The sequence below is a fragment of the Ictalurus punctatus genome, chromosome 1 (assembly GCF_001660625.3).
Source record: "Ictalurus punctatus breed USDA103 chromosome 1, Coco_2.0, whole genome shotgun sequence".
Taxonomy (NCBI): Eukaryota; Metazoa; Chordata; class Actinopteri; order Siluriformes; family Ictaluridae; genus Ictalurus; species Ictalurus punctatus.
The window spans coordinates 9,564,543-9,583,564 of NC_030416.2; the positions used below are offsets into that span (position 1 = coordinate 9,564,543).

General features: G+C 41.8%; 1 protein-coding gene across 3 annotated transcripts in view; it reads left to right on the plus strand.

Annotated features, from left to right (window-relative positions):
* The window catches only part of shc1 (SHC (Src homology 2 domain containing) transforming protein 1), a 42,658-nt gene that overhangs the window by 20,875 nt on the left and 2,761 nt on the right, over positions 1–19,022 (plus strand). Inside the window, exons 1-12 of one of the 3 annotated variants that reach the window (XM_017468697.3) lie at positions 7,838–8,212; positions 9,672–9,836; positions 11,643–11,713; positions 12,432–12,495; positions 14,039–14,158; positions 14,996–15,049; positions 15,417–15,468; positions 15,743–15,869; positions 16,319–16,478; positions 17,654–17,711; positions 17,856–17,969; positions 18,626–18,858. In XM_017468697.3, the coding sequence (XP_017324186.1) occupies positions 9,675–9,836; positions 11,643–11,713; positions 12,432–12,495; positions 14,039–14,158; positions 14,996–15,049; positions 15,417–15,468; positions 15,743–15,869; positions 16,319–16,478; positions 17,654–17,711; positions 17,856–17,969; positions 18,626–18,858 (1,215 nt within the window). In that variant the 5' untranslated portion in view covers positions 7,838–8,212; positions 9,672–9,674. The other 2 variants (XM_017468679.3, XM_017468670.3) reach the window with 2 other exon arrangements.

Here is a 19,022-nt window from a genome sequence, read left to right on the forward strand (position 1 = left end):
CCTCATTTATCAAGAGCTAATAGACACATTTAAAGTACACTGGAAACAATGGGCCTCATTTAACTGGATCGGAATGAATTCATTTGTAAATCATTCGCAAGTGCATTTAGACGAGGGACATGGTATTCATGACAATCTAGTTAGTTCAGAAAAATGATTTTATCCTACGAGAGTTGTAGATTTACATATAAGGAGACTCAGTAACGTGAATCTCCATTGATGAGCTTTGAACTGTAGCATTATTATTGTTACTGCAAGTTGATGTACAGATTATACGCCATCGTTTCGTATAATAAGACTAGCAAATGCACTGAAGTGGCTGAGCTGCGTTGCTGGAAGATTTCGAGCACGCACTGTTTGGATCGTGCCGTTGAGTTGTCATTTTGTCGTTTTTAGCTTTTGAGTTTTGTGAGCACCACTGAATGAAATTCAGCTGCACCGTGAACGTGCTTGGTTAATATGCGTGCGAATACAAAGAAAATCACCCTTACGAAAACGTTTGAAAAGCTGGCGGGAATTTTTAGTTTGGTTTGTCCGACGAAAAAATTGACACAATTTTTTTTTTTACTAAACGAGCAGACTAATATCAACTGAAATATACCTCTTCAAATGATAATAGAAATGAAATGACATCCAAAACGCAAGACGCTTCAGCCCCTTCTTCAGCTTCACAGCAAGTCAGTTTGATCCGCAACAGCAGAATGTACTTTATGTTCAGTTTTCATAATTCACACGAAGGAATTTTTGCTGTGTGTAGGAAAGTAAGCCAGTCTCGTACACTTTGTCAAAGTAGGCTATCAGACAAAAGCTGGCTGGAGAGTCTAGAGAGTTGCTAGCAAATGCCTTTTTTATGCATAGTAGTACAGCACACTCCTCTCTGAAACATAAGCACTCTTTGCAAGTGTTGTGGGGAGCTAAAAATATAGGTCATTGCAGACCTTGATTTATCATAAGGCACGATACATTGCTTTTGTGAACTACTTCCTGTTAGAGCAGCCCCTCGTAAAACAGCACAGACACAACATAATCTACACATTAGAGTAAGAATCAGCCTCGATGCCCAGAGTCACACTCCTGCATGCACCCGGTGGAGGGAAACAGTCTGAAAGCGGCCCGCATGTCCATACACCTGTGTATCCTCATTCCTGGCATACTTGTTCTTCTCATTTTCCCAGTTTTATACCCAGAACCTTGTCTTGGGCTGGTTTACTGGTGTCTTGTTCTGATCTGGTGCTGGTCCCTTCGGGTTTGTTCTGATTCTGGACAGAATCCTTTCTCCAGTTCTTCTTTTGTCTTTTTTTTTTCTTTTTCTTTTTGGGATATCCAGCGCTTGTCAAGCAGGAACACCCAAGGCTGCATATGCCTCTTTTTAAGAAGCATGAAATCTATAAAGGTTTATCTGGTGCGTCATTGTTGGTGCCATTGTTGGTGCCATTTTCAACAATGTTTCCACACGGGACTGCCTCTCTTTGAAACGGAACGTAGGCAGCAGAACTTATTCACCGCATGATGCCCTGTGGGTTGTGGTTTCTCATCACTATACTCCTGAGAAGTGTTCCTAAAATGAATGTCTTGTGTTTTGTTTTTTTCCATAGGTGAAATCTGAATGACATTTTGTACTTGTTAACAGTGTTCCTCCTGCCTTTTCTTCTCGTTTGCACTATTTTTCTGTGATTCAGTTTGATGTATGTTTGTATTAATGTTGTAGGTTCTAAATGATCTTCTTTATGAACTGTTGCTGTTGTGGAATGGGTCAAAGTTTTTGTCAAACCAGCTCCTGGATTCATTCCGTCTCTCTCTCTCTCTCTCTCTCTCTCTCTCTCTCTCTCTCTCTCTCGCTCTCTCTTTCTCTGCATCTATTTCTCTGTCTGCCTCTCTGATTGTATCTACCTACCTACCTATCAGGTCCATAAATATTTGTACATTGACAAAGTTTTTCTTATTCTACCTGTCCACCACAATATATAGATGTTTAAATTAAACAATGATTATGAGCTCAAAGTACAGACTTTAAGATTCAATTTGATATTGGTATTTACATAAAAATCAGTTGAATGGTGTAGCAATTACAACTCATTTTATATTTGGTCCCCCACTTTGTAAGGGACTAAAAGTAATTGGACTTCTCAGCTGTTCCATGGTCAGGTGTGTGTTATTCCATCATTATTTCACTTCACAAGTAAGCAGATAAAAGGTTTAGTGTTGATTATCAAGTGTGTCATTTGGAATCTGTCAAGGTCCAAAGACCTGTCATTGCCAATGATGGAAGCCATCATTAGGCTGAAAAATCGAAACAAACCTATCAGCAAAAACATTAGCTGTGGCCAAATCAAATGTCTGGTACATTCTTGAAAAGAATGAATGTGCTGGTGAGCTCAGGAACACCATAGGCCACAGAAAACAACTGTGGTGGATGACAGAAGAGTTCTTTCCCTGTTGAAGAAAACCCCCTCACAACAGTTGGACCACCCTCCAGGAGGTAGGTGTGTCTGTGTCAACAATCAACAACCAAGAGGTTTCACCAGAGTTAAATACAGAGGGTTTACCTCAAGATATAGACAACTGGTAAGCCTGAAAAAGAGGAAGAACTAGTTAGAGAAAAAACAGCTAAAAATAAATGTGTACAGTTCTGAGACAGCATCCTATTTACAGATCAACTTGTAGCAGAACGATGGGAAGAGAAGGAACTGCTCATGAGCCGAAGCATACCACCGATCATATGGTGTGGGCGTGGATGGTTGTCAGTAGAACTGTTTCCATTGTATTTATTGATTACCAGTTTCATTTTTATTGAACATTTCTGCTGAACTAATCATTTCTGCTGAACTAATCATTTCTGCTGAACTAAACATTTCTGCTGAAATAAACATTTCTGCTGAACATTTCTGCTGAACTAAACATTTCTGCTGAACACGTCTACCAAACATGTCTGCTGAACATCACCTTTTTTCTTCTCTCCTCCCCTCCCTTTCCCAAATATTCCATTGAGAAGAAAAAAAACAGCAAATTGAACAACACACAGCTGTAAACATTCACAGTTTTTTTTTTGTTTATATACTAACAAAGCAAAACATAATTAAAAGTACCCGCCATTGTATTTATTGATGATGTGACCGCTGACAAAATCAGCAGGATGAATTCTGACATGATTAGGGCTATAATATCTGCTGAGATTTCACACTTCACACTACAGGTGGACAATGACCCAAAGCATGCTTTGAAAGTAACCCAAGACTTTAATTAAGGCACAAAAGTGGAATGTTTTGCAACAGCCACGTCAATCCCCTTTGCTGAATCCAATTAATCTCGCCTTTGCACTTGCTGACGGCAAAACCAAAGGCAAAATGCCCCAAGAACAAGCAGGAACTGAAAACGTCTACAGTACAGGCCTGGCAGAGCATCACCAGGGGAGAAAAACAAAACAGTGTCTGGTGATGTCTATGGATTCCAGACTTCAGGCAGTGATTGACTGCAACTGACTTTCAACTAAGTATTAAAAATGACAATTTAATTAATGACTGTGTTACGTTTAGTCCCTTCAAAAGGGGAGAACATTGAGCTCATACACCTTAGTTCATTTCAACCACAATATACTGTGGTAGACAGCTAAAAGAAAAACCAGTAACTTTACCAATGTCCAAATGTTTATGTAACTGACTATATCTATCTGCCCCCACTCTCCTTTCTATCTCTGCCTCCCTCTCTCTTCCTCCCTCTCTCTCTCTCTGCCCCTCTCTCTCTCTCTCTCTCTCTCTCTCTCTCTCTCTCTCTCTCTCTCTCTCTCTCTGCCCCCCCCCTCTCTCTCTCTCTCCTATCTCTCTCCTCTCTCTCGTTCTGTGTGTGTGTGTTTTATTTTCCTCTTGGCAGTCTTGCGGGATATTTCAGCACAGCATAGTGACGTGAGAGCGCTGAATGAAAACTGACACGACTCCCTCTGACAGTTCCATACACATTCCTACATGCAGTGTGAAGACTCTCACCTGGTGCGCTCAGGGAGATGTAGTTCAGATCATCCTATATTTAGGTTGCTTATCCGAAATACTGATGTGTGGTATTTGGTCTGCTGGAGAGCAAGAGAGAAAGTGTGTTTGTTGTTTTGTGTGTGGATACTTTGCAAGTGTGGAACAGAAAATCCTTTGCTTGACCTTGGGATTGTTTCAAAATCCATGGGTTTTGTATTCAGTTTAGGAATTCACTGAATTCATTCTGCTTCATTTACGGGCATGTGCTCTCTCTCTCTCTTAAGGTATGGAAGAGGTCAAAGGAAGTTAAAAGTGGGGAAAACAAGAGAACAGGAAATGTGAAAATGAGCGGAAGGAAAGAGGAATGAACTCATCCTCAATGAGCCTTCCTTTGTCCTTCTAGCTCTTAGGTTACCATGGGAGGAGCATCGACTTTTTTCCTTCCATTTGTTCCATCCAGCCATCAGTGGCGGCATCCATATATTCCCCATTCTCCCCGACCCCCATCATAAGTACGTGCATTAGAGAGGGAGGCTAGGCACACACACAAATGCATAAATGACTGACGCTGCAAGGAGTCTGTGAGGGAGGAAATGAGGGGAGGGGTGGGAGAACGAGGCAGGGAGGTGGAAACAGGATTCGGCGGCAGCATCCGTGTGTGAACGTGCATCGAGATTGGGGGGGGAGAGAGAGAGAGAGCGAGAGAGAGAGTGAGTGTGTGAGTGCTAGACAGGGAGGAGAGGAGAACAGAGGACAGTTGGCTGCACTGCTCAAATGCAGTCGGAGGTCGGGAGGCGAGGAGGATGAGAGAGCGTGGGGGAAGGAGAAGAGACAAAGGGGAGATCACATCGTTGTTTTTGTTCCAGAGAAAAGAGGGAAGAGAGGGATCTGCACAGAAACGAGAAAGGAAGGAGAGCCCAACCATGACTCTGTCATTTTTCAGCCCGAGGAAGCAAGTCAACGGATAACAGCAAGAGCTCCTTATCCTCTATCAGGGAGGGAACGGAGGGAGAGAATTTCAAATGAATATAAATTGTATTAACAAAACCATAGCTGATTAGTACTTTCCTTTTTGAATTGAGAGACTCAAGAATTGACATTTTGCCTTCACTTTTCTCAGCATCCCAAGCGAAGCTTCTTTTTTTTTGTATATAATTTCACTCATCATTTATAGTGTTACTTTCAGCTGATATGCAGAAAAATCAGGTTTCTCTTATGCAAAAGTTTTCTATGTTCAATTATTTCATTGTGTTGCAGATTTCTCTTATATTGTGCTTATTATTAGTAGTAGTATTGTTTTGCAATGTTCTGCTTTAGCTGGAAGCATGTGTGCGTGCATACTCTTGAGCAATATCTGATTTCCTCGTAGGACTGCTGCCCTAACAGGGTCTATGTCTCTGCGAGTGTCTGGTGCTGTCTTCATTGAGATGTCAACATTGATTAACTTTATGGCAGCAGAGACAGTGGCTGGACTTTTCCGTCTCAGATGTTTGGTTCTCAGTGAGTGTCTATTAAACTAGCCCGGCGTGCATAAAGTCTCTCGACTGTCCGATTAGCCGACCCACGGCTGACAGGTTGTGTGTTGGCGGAACTCGCCGCCTTCTGTTTGGGTTCCGTCAAGGTTTCGTCTGGCACAAATCTGCGCTGCCTTCTATCACCATGGCAACAAGCTGGCAACCGTGAAGTCTAACATCGCTGTTTCAAGTTGCTGTAAACTTTTAAGGTCACGCTGTCTCACACTATTTAGATAAGAGCCAACGAGCAGATTTCAAGGTGCTTTGTATCTTCTTTTTTTCTTCTTTTTCTTTGGGGTCTCTCTCTCTCTCTCTCTCTCTCTCTCTGTCCATCCACCATCTCTCGTTTTTTACTTTTTTGTACAATTTGTTAGTTCATATCTGTCATCACTGGCAATTAAAGATAGACCGTCAGGGTTTATACCTATTTCCCCATCTACTGGTGCAAACATTTTGGTCTTGGACTCGACTATAGAGCAGTATTAACTTGCGTTGTAGTTAAACTCAGGTTTCATCTTCTTTCTGGAGTGCCAACAATGTCCATCCTTGCTAACCGAGGTTTGTGAAGGCAAACAAACCTGGCTGCTTATTAACCAAGCTTCTACTGAAACTGTCCCATACACTGCTCCCTATGCTGCCGATAACATTCAACAGAAGTCCGTTCTTCATGCTCTTGTGAACCAGAACGGCACTTTTTTTTCCACTTGCAGCCTCACATAGTTGCATCCTTCTTTAACTAACACTTTATTTAGTCACTTTTTTATCTCTTGCGTGTCTTACAACAGCTGGCTTACCGGGACTTCATCCACCTTAATCTTGTTGGCCAACAACTCATAAATATACCTTATACGCTTCATCTTGGAACAGGGATTCTGCCATATTCTTGATGAACAGGTGCTACATCAGAGTTGCCGTGGTTTAACGTGTTCAAGGCTCGGCTCTGTGTACTGTTTCTCGATGTTTTTGTAATCTTATTGTTGAGTTATTAAACCCCGGTGAACTTTTTTTCTTTCCTTTTGTATACACCGTGCACCTGTCACGCCTGGTCATAAACTTAAGAACACACTCCAAAAGTGCATCAATTCATGTTACGTGCCGTGTGTTTGTAAGCGTTGGTGCGTTTATTCAACTCCCAGTGAGGTCCCATAAGTTTTTGCACTCGGTGGACCTCTTTTGAGCTGCACTGAAAAGACACTACAAGCTTAGTAACAAGTTTGTTCAACTTTTATTACACTCCACAGCAACACCAGAGCACTCCTAGTGCAACGTAGGGTAGTCTCAAATATCACAGGACTTCTGTGGGCACGTTCTGGGGCAGGGCTCGTTGTTATTGCCTCACCGAACGTCCCTGTTCACTCATACCGTTCTCTAACGAATACGGACTTGTAACAATTATATAACTGATTATAGACATTGGTGCTCTGCTGAAACAATCGGACTCACAATCTGAAGCTTACTATTTCAGAAACAGTCTGGTCTGATGTTGATGTACTGTCAAGTGGATGCTTTACGCTTTTCTCTAGGAAGTGGGAAACCCACTGAGGACATGACAGTCTAATATGAGAGGGTAGAAATCGGCCAGCTGATTTCTGAAGCGTAGATACTGTTAGTCACCGAAAGTGCTTCTGAGGTTTTTGATAATCCATGCAGTGGAATTGGACCGTGCTTCATGCTTGTAGGACTGTTCTGCATGTGCGCACGCACTGTTCCCAACTATTCGGAACAGTTGGCACTTATAGACTGTTGTTTCATAAGTGTTTGTGACCCTGTTACAAGTCCTGCTGTGTTCTGCATGGAGTTTTTTTTTCTCAGGAAACTGATTTATTAAGACCTGCTCCATGTGAGGGAACTATTTCTCAGATGGGAGGTGACATTTAGTATAATGAGCGAGTGATTTTGCAGTCCGCCTCTAATGAGTCCTCTCATCGGAGATCTCTTAGGGCAGAGCTTCAGATTGAGCCAGTCAAGTCTCATAACAGTCACACTGACAAGCAGCTGGTTGTCGGGACCGTGGGAATTCATGTTCCAGATGTTGGACGATGACCAGCTATGTACCTTGGCTCACACATGTACAAAGTTCCTAATGGTGCTCTAATTGTGTTATCTTTTCTAATAGCCATATTTTGATCTGATTTCTAGAACATTGGTAGAACAGTTTCAGGGCTCTCAACAATTAGTTTACCTTTTTCTAAAACAGTCATGTCTGTAATTATCTTAACAATCTTGCAAGTAACTTGGGGCTTATTTTTAGTCTTGGTCTATCAGTAATAGAATTCGGTAATTGACCAGCACGAAACAATCAGTGAGAGTGAATTATTTGAAAGTTGCTGTGGTTTTTTTTTTTTTTTTTAAACCAAAAAGGAAGGAAGGACAGACAGTCAGCCTGGAGAACGGGAAAGAATACGTGGGCGGGGGAACGGGGGAGAGAGAGATCATCTGGAAGAAGCGGGCGAGCGTGATCGAAAGGGAACGAGCGAGAGAGAGGGAGCAAGAACGAGAGGAGGAGGAGAGCAAGAACGGGGCCCAGTACACAGTCTGGAGGCTAAGGGAGGGATTCCAGGAGAGGAGGGATAGGGAAGGGGAACAACTCTCAGGAAAGAGTACAGAAGGAGCGAGAGAACCTCAGCCAGAAGTGATTTGGAAGAGGCGAGAGGAAGAGGAGAAAGAAAGAGAGAGGATACAGCTGGAAAACAGGGGACCCAGAATCATCTGGAGAAAGAAGGAGGAGAAGGAGAAGTAAGAAGGAATATATATGTCAGTGACTTGAACCAAGAAGGCGAAAGAGAAGGGAAGAGATCAGCCGAGAGAGCTTGATCCAGAATAGAACGGTGCTTTCTGTCTTTCTGTGTTCTTGATCTAATACAACGTTCCTTTACACTGCACTGTACAGTTTACAGTATTCTTTTATCACGAGGACTGATTTATATCATTTAGTTCTTAAGGATTTGATTGAGACAATTTATATATAGCACTATTAACCAGGACATAGTCTTTAAACCACTAAGAAGTTATGTACTTGGATCTGTGTAATTCTTCAATCAGAATCTACTCAACCTTGAGGTAGATTATCCGACCCGACAGTGTTCAGTTTTCTCTCTCTCTCTCTCTCTCTCTCTCTCTCTTAGTATTGATCTGTCTGTCTATTGGAAATGTCTTCTCTTAGAGTCTCAGTTGCAGCTAATAGTTTTTTATGGGACTCTTTCAGATAAAAGCTATTATAGGTCCGCCTCGCTCATAGAAACCAAAACACACCCCAAATATCAAAGAATTTATTTTTGCTTTCATTTTAGTGTAAAGTGCAAGGCCATTAAAAGACACCAACAAACTGACATTAAGAAGACAATCATGCTGAGGTTCTTCAGTGGAGCTTATGGTGCTCTAATGATGCGAATATAAAATGTGAATTATGATTCTCTCTATGCAGGCTAAGATCTGATGCAAACACTCTCTCACAGACCATTAACACGCACTGTGTGACTACACTGATGTCAAAGTCTGTGTGATCTGGAACTTGACAGGAAATACTTTTTATTCTCTTTACTTTATAGTCTTTCTCCCTGTCCCCATTTCTCACGTTCGGCTTTTTTATCGAACCGGGCAAGCAAAAACAGTGTCATTTATTTGGTCCAAAAATGAACGGAGCAGTGGTCGGAGATAAACAAGGAACTGTAACAGAAAAGAGAGGACCTGTTTGCGATTTATTTGAAAGAGACACTTGGAGAGACCTAAAGAGAACCTAAAGCCTGTTCGATTTGGAGCGAAACGGTTAGACGAGTGGAAAATGGAACTTGTCCCCAAAACTAAATACACCCCCTTCAGGAGTGACTCGTTCAGTTCTACAGACGAGGCAGCCTCTAATCCTTCTCTCCCTTCCTCAGCTCCCCTCACCCCTCTTACTCCTCCGAGCATTGCTTCATCTCTGTCTTCCTCATCGCTCGCCCCCATCCTGCCCCCGACGTCCCCTCGGCCAGCTGAGAACAGCCCCACTACGCTGTGCTCCTTCTTTCCCAGGATGGGCTCCCTGCGACTGGGCATGTCTGCCACCCTTCTCCCCGGCCTGAAGGCTTCCAGCAGGCCCCAGGAGACACCCAGCACCTCCTCCTCTTCCTCTGCTTCTACTCCTCCTCCTCCTCCTCCTCCTCCTCCTACTCTCCTTCCTCTAATGGCTCCTTCTCCTCCTCCTCGTCCCCCACAGGACATGAACCGGCTGGGTGGCGCGTCGCGGAGGGCCCGTGTGGAAGGGGGCCAGCTCGGGGGCGACGAGTGGACGCGCCATGGCTCCTTCGTCAACAAGCCTACGCGAGGTTGGCTGCATTCGGATAATGTGGTCAGCACCACCGGTGTCAGCTACACCGTTCGGGTAAGATGATTTTCGCTAAAATCTTTGGGGTTATGGAATACGTATGCTATTTCATTTTATTTTATCCATTATTTTCTTTCTATTTCACTTCTTTGTTACGGTTTAGTCTGTGTTAATGGAGCAATTGCCAAATCAGATTCTTTGTGAATGAAATCTTACTTGGACAATACAGTTCTTTCTGATTTATATAACTAAAATATAACGATTAAATAACCGCCCATTACAGCAACACCACTGGGACAGTTAAAAGTTCAGCTGTTAAGAATCGTCTTACCAAGTCCTGTAAAACGGATTATTTAATCTTTTTAATATCTATCAATAATATATGACACGTTTTTAGTCACTTTTCATATGATAATGACTTATTTCGAGTAGTTCATACGACTTCCTCTGCTTTTTCTCAACTCTCAAAACCATTCCCCATACAGTATCATAATTCACTGCAATTCTGTTTCATTTTTTGTGCATTACTGATCCTCTGACTCATGATGTACAGACAGCAGCTGCAAAGAAACTTGGCTTCGTGTCTTTACTCTGAAACAGGGTGATGCATCCCTTCACACATATAACTGAGGGCAGAGATTGCCATGTAATATGTCTCAGAGCTCCATAAAATACTTGCTGTGGGACAAGGTCCAATAATTCAGGTTGGTTTTAAGTGCTTGCTTACAGATTTAGGCCATTTGGGTCTAGTAGTTCCTCCTTCCATCCCTGGTCAAATCCTGCTGAGGTTCCATCCCAGGAACAAATTACTATTGAATGCTTGGGCTTCATTGGTCATCACGGTGCTCTAAAATCTAATCTGCTGAAAAAATTTACAAAAACTAGCAGAAGCCGGAAAGACTGGATTCAATACATGCTGAAGAAGACTTTGAAATGAGGCCATAGTTGGGAACATTCCTACTTAGTATATTATGATATGGTAACAATATTAGTGATCTTGAGAGCTCCTGAGTAGTACAACCAAAAAAAAAAAAGGAAAGCACAAGTCTGAGTCCCAGGGATGCCAAAGCCATCTGTCTCCAGGAGGCCAAGAGAGATTGGCTCTGGGCAGGAGGCTCTGGGTTCTTTCTCTCCCCTGTCAATCAAAGCAATACTAGCCAATCGTGGGCTTCTGTGAGCGGAAGAGGGTGGTGAGCAGCTGTTCAAAAAGATGTGGTTTACATCTCTTGGAGGAAGCACGTGATGGCCTTCATCATTTCTAGTTGGTAGCTGTTGTTTTATTAGGAAAGAGCTGGCTGGTGGGTGGGAATTGGCTAAGACCAATTTAGGGAGAAAGGGGGGAGTAAAAAGAAATCTTAAATTATGTACCACTTTTCCATTTTAAGTCAAACATTGTGGAATTTATATATTTATATATATATATATATATATACGATAAAGTGCAATAATGAGACCATTTTCAATCATTTAATGAATTAGCTACTAAACTGTAGAAATGACTGTACTGAAAAGTGTTAATAATTTTTTAAATAATTTCCTTCCTCTTTAATCAGACCCAAATCAAGCCTAAACCCACAGCCCAACCTTTGGAGTGTTGACTCGCTATATTACGGTTTAGTCCATGACTAAATTTAACCTGTAATTAGATATGTTTATTCTGCAGCTATAGTCTTTGTTTGCTTTTTGTGTTTGTTTTATTTATTTATTTATTTAGTTTTGTATCCAGATTTATACCTTTTTTTGCACAGTAAGTCAGGAGGTAGTGTTTGTCTTATCTCCATGCTTGGTTTGTGTGTGGGTAGATACAGGAAGTGGTCTAAGCTAACATGTACCATTGTGTATTTTTACTTCATTTTCCTGCAGTACATGGGTTGCGTGGAGGTGCTGCAGTCAATGAGGGCACTGGACTTCAACACCAGAACTCAGGTTACCAGGTAAAACTCGCCCTCAGACACACATTCGTGTGTGTGTTTTCTGTCGTAAATGTTAGGTTCATTGCATGCATATCAGTGCAGACACACTGCTACTATGGTGGATAAAAGGCTCTCCTTCAATTAAATATTAATCCCCTGCTCTCATATACCTCTCCTCTCATGTTGTGGTCAGGGATGGCGAGGGAGGGATCATGGCAGAGAGGAAGCGAGAGAGAGACGTCTTTCTCTTTTCACTTCTTTTTTTTTTTATATCCTGTACCGAACGGATGTCTGTGTTCGAAAAAGGAACATTCGAATGCCATCATCCCTGCCTTGCTGCCTGCCACATACTCTTATTATAGAAGCATCTGGAAGCCTCTGGAATCTTTGTGGTTTCTCCCGTTTTTTTGTTTCGTTGTCCTACCATTCGAGTGCTAAAGTTTGTGTGTCTGGTTACAAAGAACTACTTACTGAATAAACCAGGCTTTTTTTTTTAATGCAAGCATGATCCTGTTTTCAAATTGTTTACTTTATTTAGAGGGAAGGAGTGAGAGTGTGTGTGAAGAGAGATCTAATCTAATACTATGCAATAGTGTGAAATAGTGTGGGGAATGGAAAAAAAAATAAATAAATAAACCATGATGGAAATCTATGTCTAATAATCTGATTAGTGCGCGTGCGCACACACATTGCCTGCGACTGTTTGTGTGAGAGTAACTCTGCGTTCTGTGTTTTTCAGGGAGGCAATCTCAGTGGTGTGTGAGGCAGTACCAGGTGCCAAAGGAGCTCAACGCAGGAGGAAGGTATTCAGCACTAAACTAATATTCACCCAGCATTTAATCACCGTTCACTTCTCTCCAGTGTGCTGATACAGCAGCCGTTTAACACGCTGTCTCTAAGTGTTGGACTACAGTGTTCGACAGGACTATAAGACAGAAACATGTCCATCGGGGTTATAGAATACGTGTAGCAGGATTAGATCATTAAAACAGCAAATGGCACAAGGGCAAGAGTTTGTCCGTTAGAGTTGGACAGAAAAAGAAGAGCAAGGTGCATCACAGATCGACAAATACACAAAGGAAGGCGGTTGTATTGTCAATGAACAGAAAGTTACGGCATAGCACAGCGTATGCAGAACCACACATACACACACACAAGAATCCTCCACATCATGTCATCTTCTGTGATCATCCTACCTGATTTTCTGTCTGTTTCTGTGCTCTATTTGTAGTTTGTTCTCAGTTTGAGTCTGTTTGTCTGCCCTTTTTTAAAAAAAAATATTTTTATAGCACTGACTGCTACATTTTTGTGGTGTATGGGTCAAACTGACCCTGTCTACATCCAGAGAGGAAAAGCGCGTGAGAGAAAAGAGCCAGAATGTGATTCAGACGCTCCCAGAGCAATCTGTTCTTTCCTTCTCTTGCTGTGACTCTGTGAGCAGTTTACCAGCACTAAAAACTTATTAAAGAACGTCATATATTTTAATCTGTGTATAGTTACAAATAAAGTTGTGTAACCTGCACGATAACAGCTATAAACAGTCATTTCCTCATCAGCTTCTCCTTTATTCTTTATCTTGAAGTTAAAAACACAGCTTGTCATAACGAGAGCAGGCAAAACACAAAGCTCTCCACCCTCAAGACGTTCGCATAGTAGAAAACGTAACGATACGGCTTCCGCACTAACTGTAGCGCTGATGCAAGAGACGCCTTCCAAAAACCCGCAGCGAAAACCTTTGCAATTAAATTTGTTTATGTGTGGCTTAGTGGTTAGCATGTCCGCCTCAAATCCCGCCCCATCCAAGGTGTCTTCTGCCTTGTGGGCCTGAGTTCTTTTGGCACAGGCCACAGGAAATGGATAATGATAATAATGATAGAGTCTTTATTGATCACATATACATATGCACAGTGAAATTCTTTTCTTCGCATACCCCAGCATGTCAGGAAGCTGGGGTCAGAGTGCAGGGTCAGCCATGATACAGCGCCCCTGGAGCAGAGAAGGTTAAGGGCCTTGCTCAAGGGCCCAACAGTGGCAGCTTGAACCCCCGACCTTCCGATTAGCAACCCAGAGCCTTAACCGCCAAGCCACCACTGCCCCCACCACTGAATGGATGGCTCTGTATATGTAATCCCTGTGCACATTGTTACTATAGAAACAGTAAAGTTTTAGAGTGAGCACATTAATCGAACACAGTTGCTGTTCGATTCTTACCGCTGTAGATAATGAATCAACACCTGACCAAGAGAATCGTCTGCTGTGGTATAAGTGTGAATAATGGTGTTTCATAGCAATATAGGAAATATTCATCATTTTTCTCTGTCTCTCTCTGTCTGTATCTGTCTCCAGCCTACATCCCGGTGTCTGACCTCTATCCTAGGAAAGAGTAACCTCCGGTTTGCTGGAATGACAATCAACCTCACTGTGTCAACGAACAGCTTGAACCTACAGACAACCGACTGCAAACAGGTCAGAGAGTAGTCCGAGAAAAATAAGATGGTGAAAGCCAGCTAAGGTGGGCCCTATCAAATACCAATACCGGTTTTCTTTCTCCAGGCTATGATAAAATAATAAAAATTAAAAAACTGTAAATATGATGAGCTGTTAATTGACATGTTGGGTCAAGGCAGCTCTCTAGGTAGGCAGCATTTCGTACAATATTTGCCTACTCATGAGCAAAGGCCTGTCCCAAATGGATGCCTGCCACCCACTTACGTGGCTTATTTATGGTCGCATTAAAAGGTAGTGTTACGTGTATCTGACTGTGTTCATTTTCAAATTTGCAATCCATTTTGTACGTGAACAAACCAGTACCGTAATTTCGGCATTGTGGAGTATATAAATTGATGCCCTAGAGCAAATTCGTCAGATTTCATAGGTTGTCGATGTTTGTTTGTAATGGATCTTTATGAATGTAGCCTCACCATTTTCACACTGAAGCAGGAACACATTCACTCCCAGGCTGATGAGCAAGTACCTGAGTCTCAGATTAGTTTAGCAGTGAGACAAAAGCTGATTGAATGTCTCTAGTGTCTCACTTGCCTGTTGTGAATCATTGGTATAAATGGATGCATCTGATCCATAATGTCTGCTATTTTAAACCCCAGACTCCCCATACACTCATTTTGCCCTCCCCTTTTTCCTTCTCATGTCTCTGTATTGCCACTTTCATCCTCTCTCACTTTTTTTTTAACCATCACCTCATATTCTCTCTCTCTCTCTCTCTCTCTCTCTCTCTCTCTCTCTCTCTCTCTCTCTCTCTCTCTCTCTCTCTCCATTCGTCTTCACGTTTTTGTCTCCCTGCAGATTATCGCCAACCATCACATGCAGTCCATCTCTTTTGCATCGGGAGGAGATCCAGTGAGTCCCATGTCCTTCACTCTTGTCTCTTTTCTTTTTACGTGTCCATCTTTTTCTCCTGCATCTTATTTTTCTCCTTCAGTACCTGTTCTGCTCTCCTGCTCTATCCTGTGGTTTGAGCTCATCCCTTCTTGTTCACATGTAGTTTCTCTCCCCCTAGTGATGAATAGATTTTCCTGTAACTCAGTTAACTTTCCTCACTTTCTTCTTCTTCTTCTTCTTCTTCTTCTTCTTCTTCTTCTTCTTCTTCTTCTTTTGTCCTTTTTCCTTTTATTTATACTTTCTACAAACTAAAGCTCTCTCACCATAGCGTAAATGCTCTCCTCGCTTCCTCCTCTTCATCCTTGTCTTCCTCTCTTGTTTTTAGGACACGGCAGAATATGTAGCCTACGTAGCCAAAGACCCTGTCAACCAGAGGGGTAAGCCTAAACTGTTACCTGGGAATGTTTCCTTCCTAATTTACTTTAGGCATGTTAGCAGTTTTGTAGCTGTGCCTCACAGGCAACCATGAAATGTAAATGTGCTGATTACAGGGGAAAAAAAAAGCACAAATCAAAATATTTGTAGTCTTTGTAAATCTGGATTTTTTTTCCCATTATTTGGATTTTACACTCATGACTCGCAAGTATCATACATGCTGTTGCGTTTCACATTGTCTTGATCCTGTCACGACGTGTCTCAACTTCCTTGTAGCGTGCCACATCCTGGAGTGTTCTGAGGGCTTGGCCCAGGAAGTGATCAGCACCATTGGACAGGCCTTTGAGCTGCGTTTCAAGCAGTATCTGAAGAACCCCCCTAAACTTGTCACCCCACACGACAGGTGTGTGTGTGTGTGTGTGTGTGTGTGTGTGTGTGTGTTTGTTAGCACAACATTCCTTTGTGTGCGGAGATGGATAGTATACAGCTGTATTCACAGCTGCATATTATTCACACAAGCCTTTGTTTATGTAACCTGTAAATATGCACAGTGAATAGTGCCATTGTCTATTGAGGGTACAGAAATATCCTCAGGGAATCTAGTTGTATATTGTTTTTGTTGTTGTTGTTGTTGTTGTTATTATTATTATTATTATTATTATTATTATTATTATTATTATTATTATTATTATTATTCTTAGAGTATGTTTTACTGAATAGGTTAGTTAATCCAATGACTAGGCAAACAAGGAGACCAAAGCAGTTTAACAGACAGAAATGAGTGTTAGTCTTGCGTGCGATTAATAAATTAATCTCTCTCTCTCTCACTCTCTCTCTCTCTCTCTGTCCCAGGATGGCTCCTTTTGATGGCTCAGCATGGGAGGAGGAAGAAGAGGACTTTGCACCTCCCCAAGACGTTCCGTACTATAATAACTTTCCTGGGAAACAGCCACCCCCAGGAGGCCTGGTGGACATGAGAACTCGTCCTGGACACAGCACAGGAGCCACACTAGTGAGCTGTTTGGTGTTTTCATGTGCATGTTGTAGACCATGACAGTGACTGTAGTTCAGTTAACAGCTGCACACAGGCTACAAATTCTGTAGCAGGACTAAAAAAAAAAAAAAACAGTCCTGTAATGCATGCATATATATATATATATATATATATATATATATATATATATATATATATATATATATATATATATATATATATATATAATATATGGAAGGAAAAAAAAACCCAACAACATTAAAACAGACGTTTTCAATTAAAGGAAAATATTTCCCAATGGAGTCTTACACAATGTGCAGCTGCCTGTAGTTGGCTTCAACTGTTTTTTTTTTTTTTTTTTTTTTTTTTTTTTTTTAATTTTGTTTTGGGTTTTTTCCCGCACTGCCCCACTTACTTAACTGCACCCCACAGTGGTGACTAGTTTGACTGTATTAGTGGCCTAATTACTTCCCATCACTTACATCACTTTTCCACCAGACACTTTCCATTACTAAATGACCTGCAGCCAAATTCACTGCTAATGTTAATGCTAGGTTAGCCTTCTTATCAGGGTACTAACAGAATTGAAAAGGGATATATTGGTGGAGCTAGAAGAAAAATCATCAAAGCAACCTTTATAGAATTTAATAGAACCTCCAGAGGTCCTGTTTTCACAGGTACCAGTATGTGAGGGGAAAATGGACACAGGTACTTGCGCATAGTTCAGGATTCAGATTAGAGAAGTGTACTGTGTCGTACAACACTGTGAGGTGGAAATAAGGTATTTTTCTAATACACAGGTGTCCAATCTTATCCGCAAAGGGACAGGGGGGGGGGGGTTCAGGTTTTCATTCCAATGAAGCAGGTGCCACACCTGATTCCAGCTGTTTAATCAGGCTTTCAATAGACTCAGATGTGTCTTCTGTTTTGAGCGGAATGAAAACCTGCACCCACACCGGCCCTTTCCAGATAAGATTGGACACCCTGATATAATAGCTAAAAATTTTTTTTTTTTTAATGTACTTTATATGCAAACAGTGTAGCCAGAACATGATTATGATACATGATTAAGAGGTAAATTAGTAGTGCTCATGATTATTCATGATTATTATTGCAGGAAGGAGCTAGGTCACATATAAAATGATGGTAAACATAGGTAACCTAATACGCTGTTTGTTTCTATGTGTTTGCAGCCCTATGGCCAGCCTGGAGTAAATGACATCCATAAGCATCCTCTACCTCCACTACCAGGTCAGTATCTGTTACAGTATTTTTGTCACTATTGTCATCAGTGCCCTCTAAATGCTAGCAGTGCTCACAGCATTGCTCTGAAGGTCACTGCTCTAATGACTATTCCCACTTCTCTTATTTTCTCTCTTTTCACATCTTATTCAGTGGGAGCAAAAGAAGGTGGCCTGTTTGATGACCCCTCGTATGTCAATGTGGATAAATCCCGCCCTCAAGTGGCCTCTGCTAATGGCAGTGCTCACAGAGATGCTTTCGACATGAGTGAGTAAAAATTACCCTCAAACGCTGAGCTTTCCTGGACTTTATAGTTTTACTTCGTGAACCGTCCATCAGTGGGATCTTTTGGACTTAGTGTGAATGGTATTTATGCCACAGCGCAGTTGAATCTCTCTGATTGGTTAAAAGTTGTTGATTAATTGACTCTGACCGCTTTGGCTGGAATGCAAATCATAGGTTTATATTAAGGCACTAATTCGAATACGTTATCATGTCTATAGCAACAATTAATTGACAGGGACTTGTATGGCAGATGCGCCACATAACCTATAAACTGAATAAAGCCTAAGAATAAACAATTTTGCGCATTTTGATCTCATGGCATTTTTTGGTTATTAACGTCAAAAGACAGGTGAAAAAGAAAGGCTGGTGAGAGAATGATTTAGAGCTGCTTTACTTCAAGTAAAAACATTAACTAACTTGTCTCATGGACATTCCACAACATTAAATGGAACTAAAACGATTAAATATGAGGTGTCCAATAAAGTTAGAAATTGTAAGCACTGGAAAATTGCCGTGGTATAAAAGGAATAAACCACTGTCAATAACTCGGCTTCATCGCACCAAGCCATCATTCATTATTTTCCTATAAAAGCACACGTCGTCAAGCTTTATTGTTTATATATTACCCTTATCTACAGAGCCCTTTGATGATGCCCTCAGCGTGTCAGGCTCAGTGCCTCCTCTGGCTCAGCAGCTGCAGAGTGAGCCCTGGTTTCACGGTTCCCTGAGCCGCAAGAAGGCAGAGAAGCTGCTGAGCAAAGACGGCGACTTTCTTGTGCGTGAGTCAGGTACCACACCAGGCCAGTACGTGCTCACAGGCCAGCAAGGAGGCCAACCCAAACACCTGCTGCTGGTGGATCCGGAGGGAGTGGTGAGAATGAGGGGATAAAGGAGGAGGTGGTGGGGGGGGATGATTATCTCAAAGAGATTTTGAGTATTCATTAAAAGCCATGTGATTATGATGATCATGGGTTATGTGGCATATTCCAAAATTCAATGCAATGTTATTGTGGATGTTGTTACTATACCAGCGTG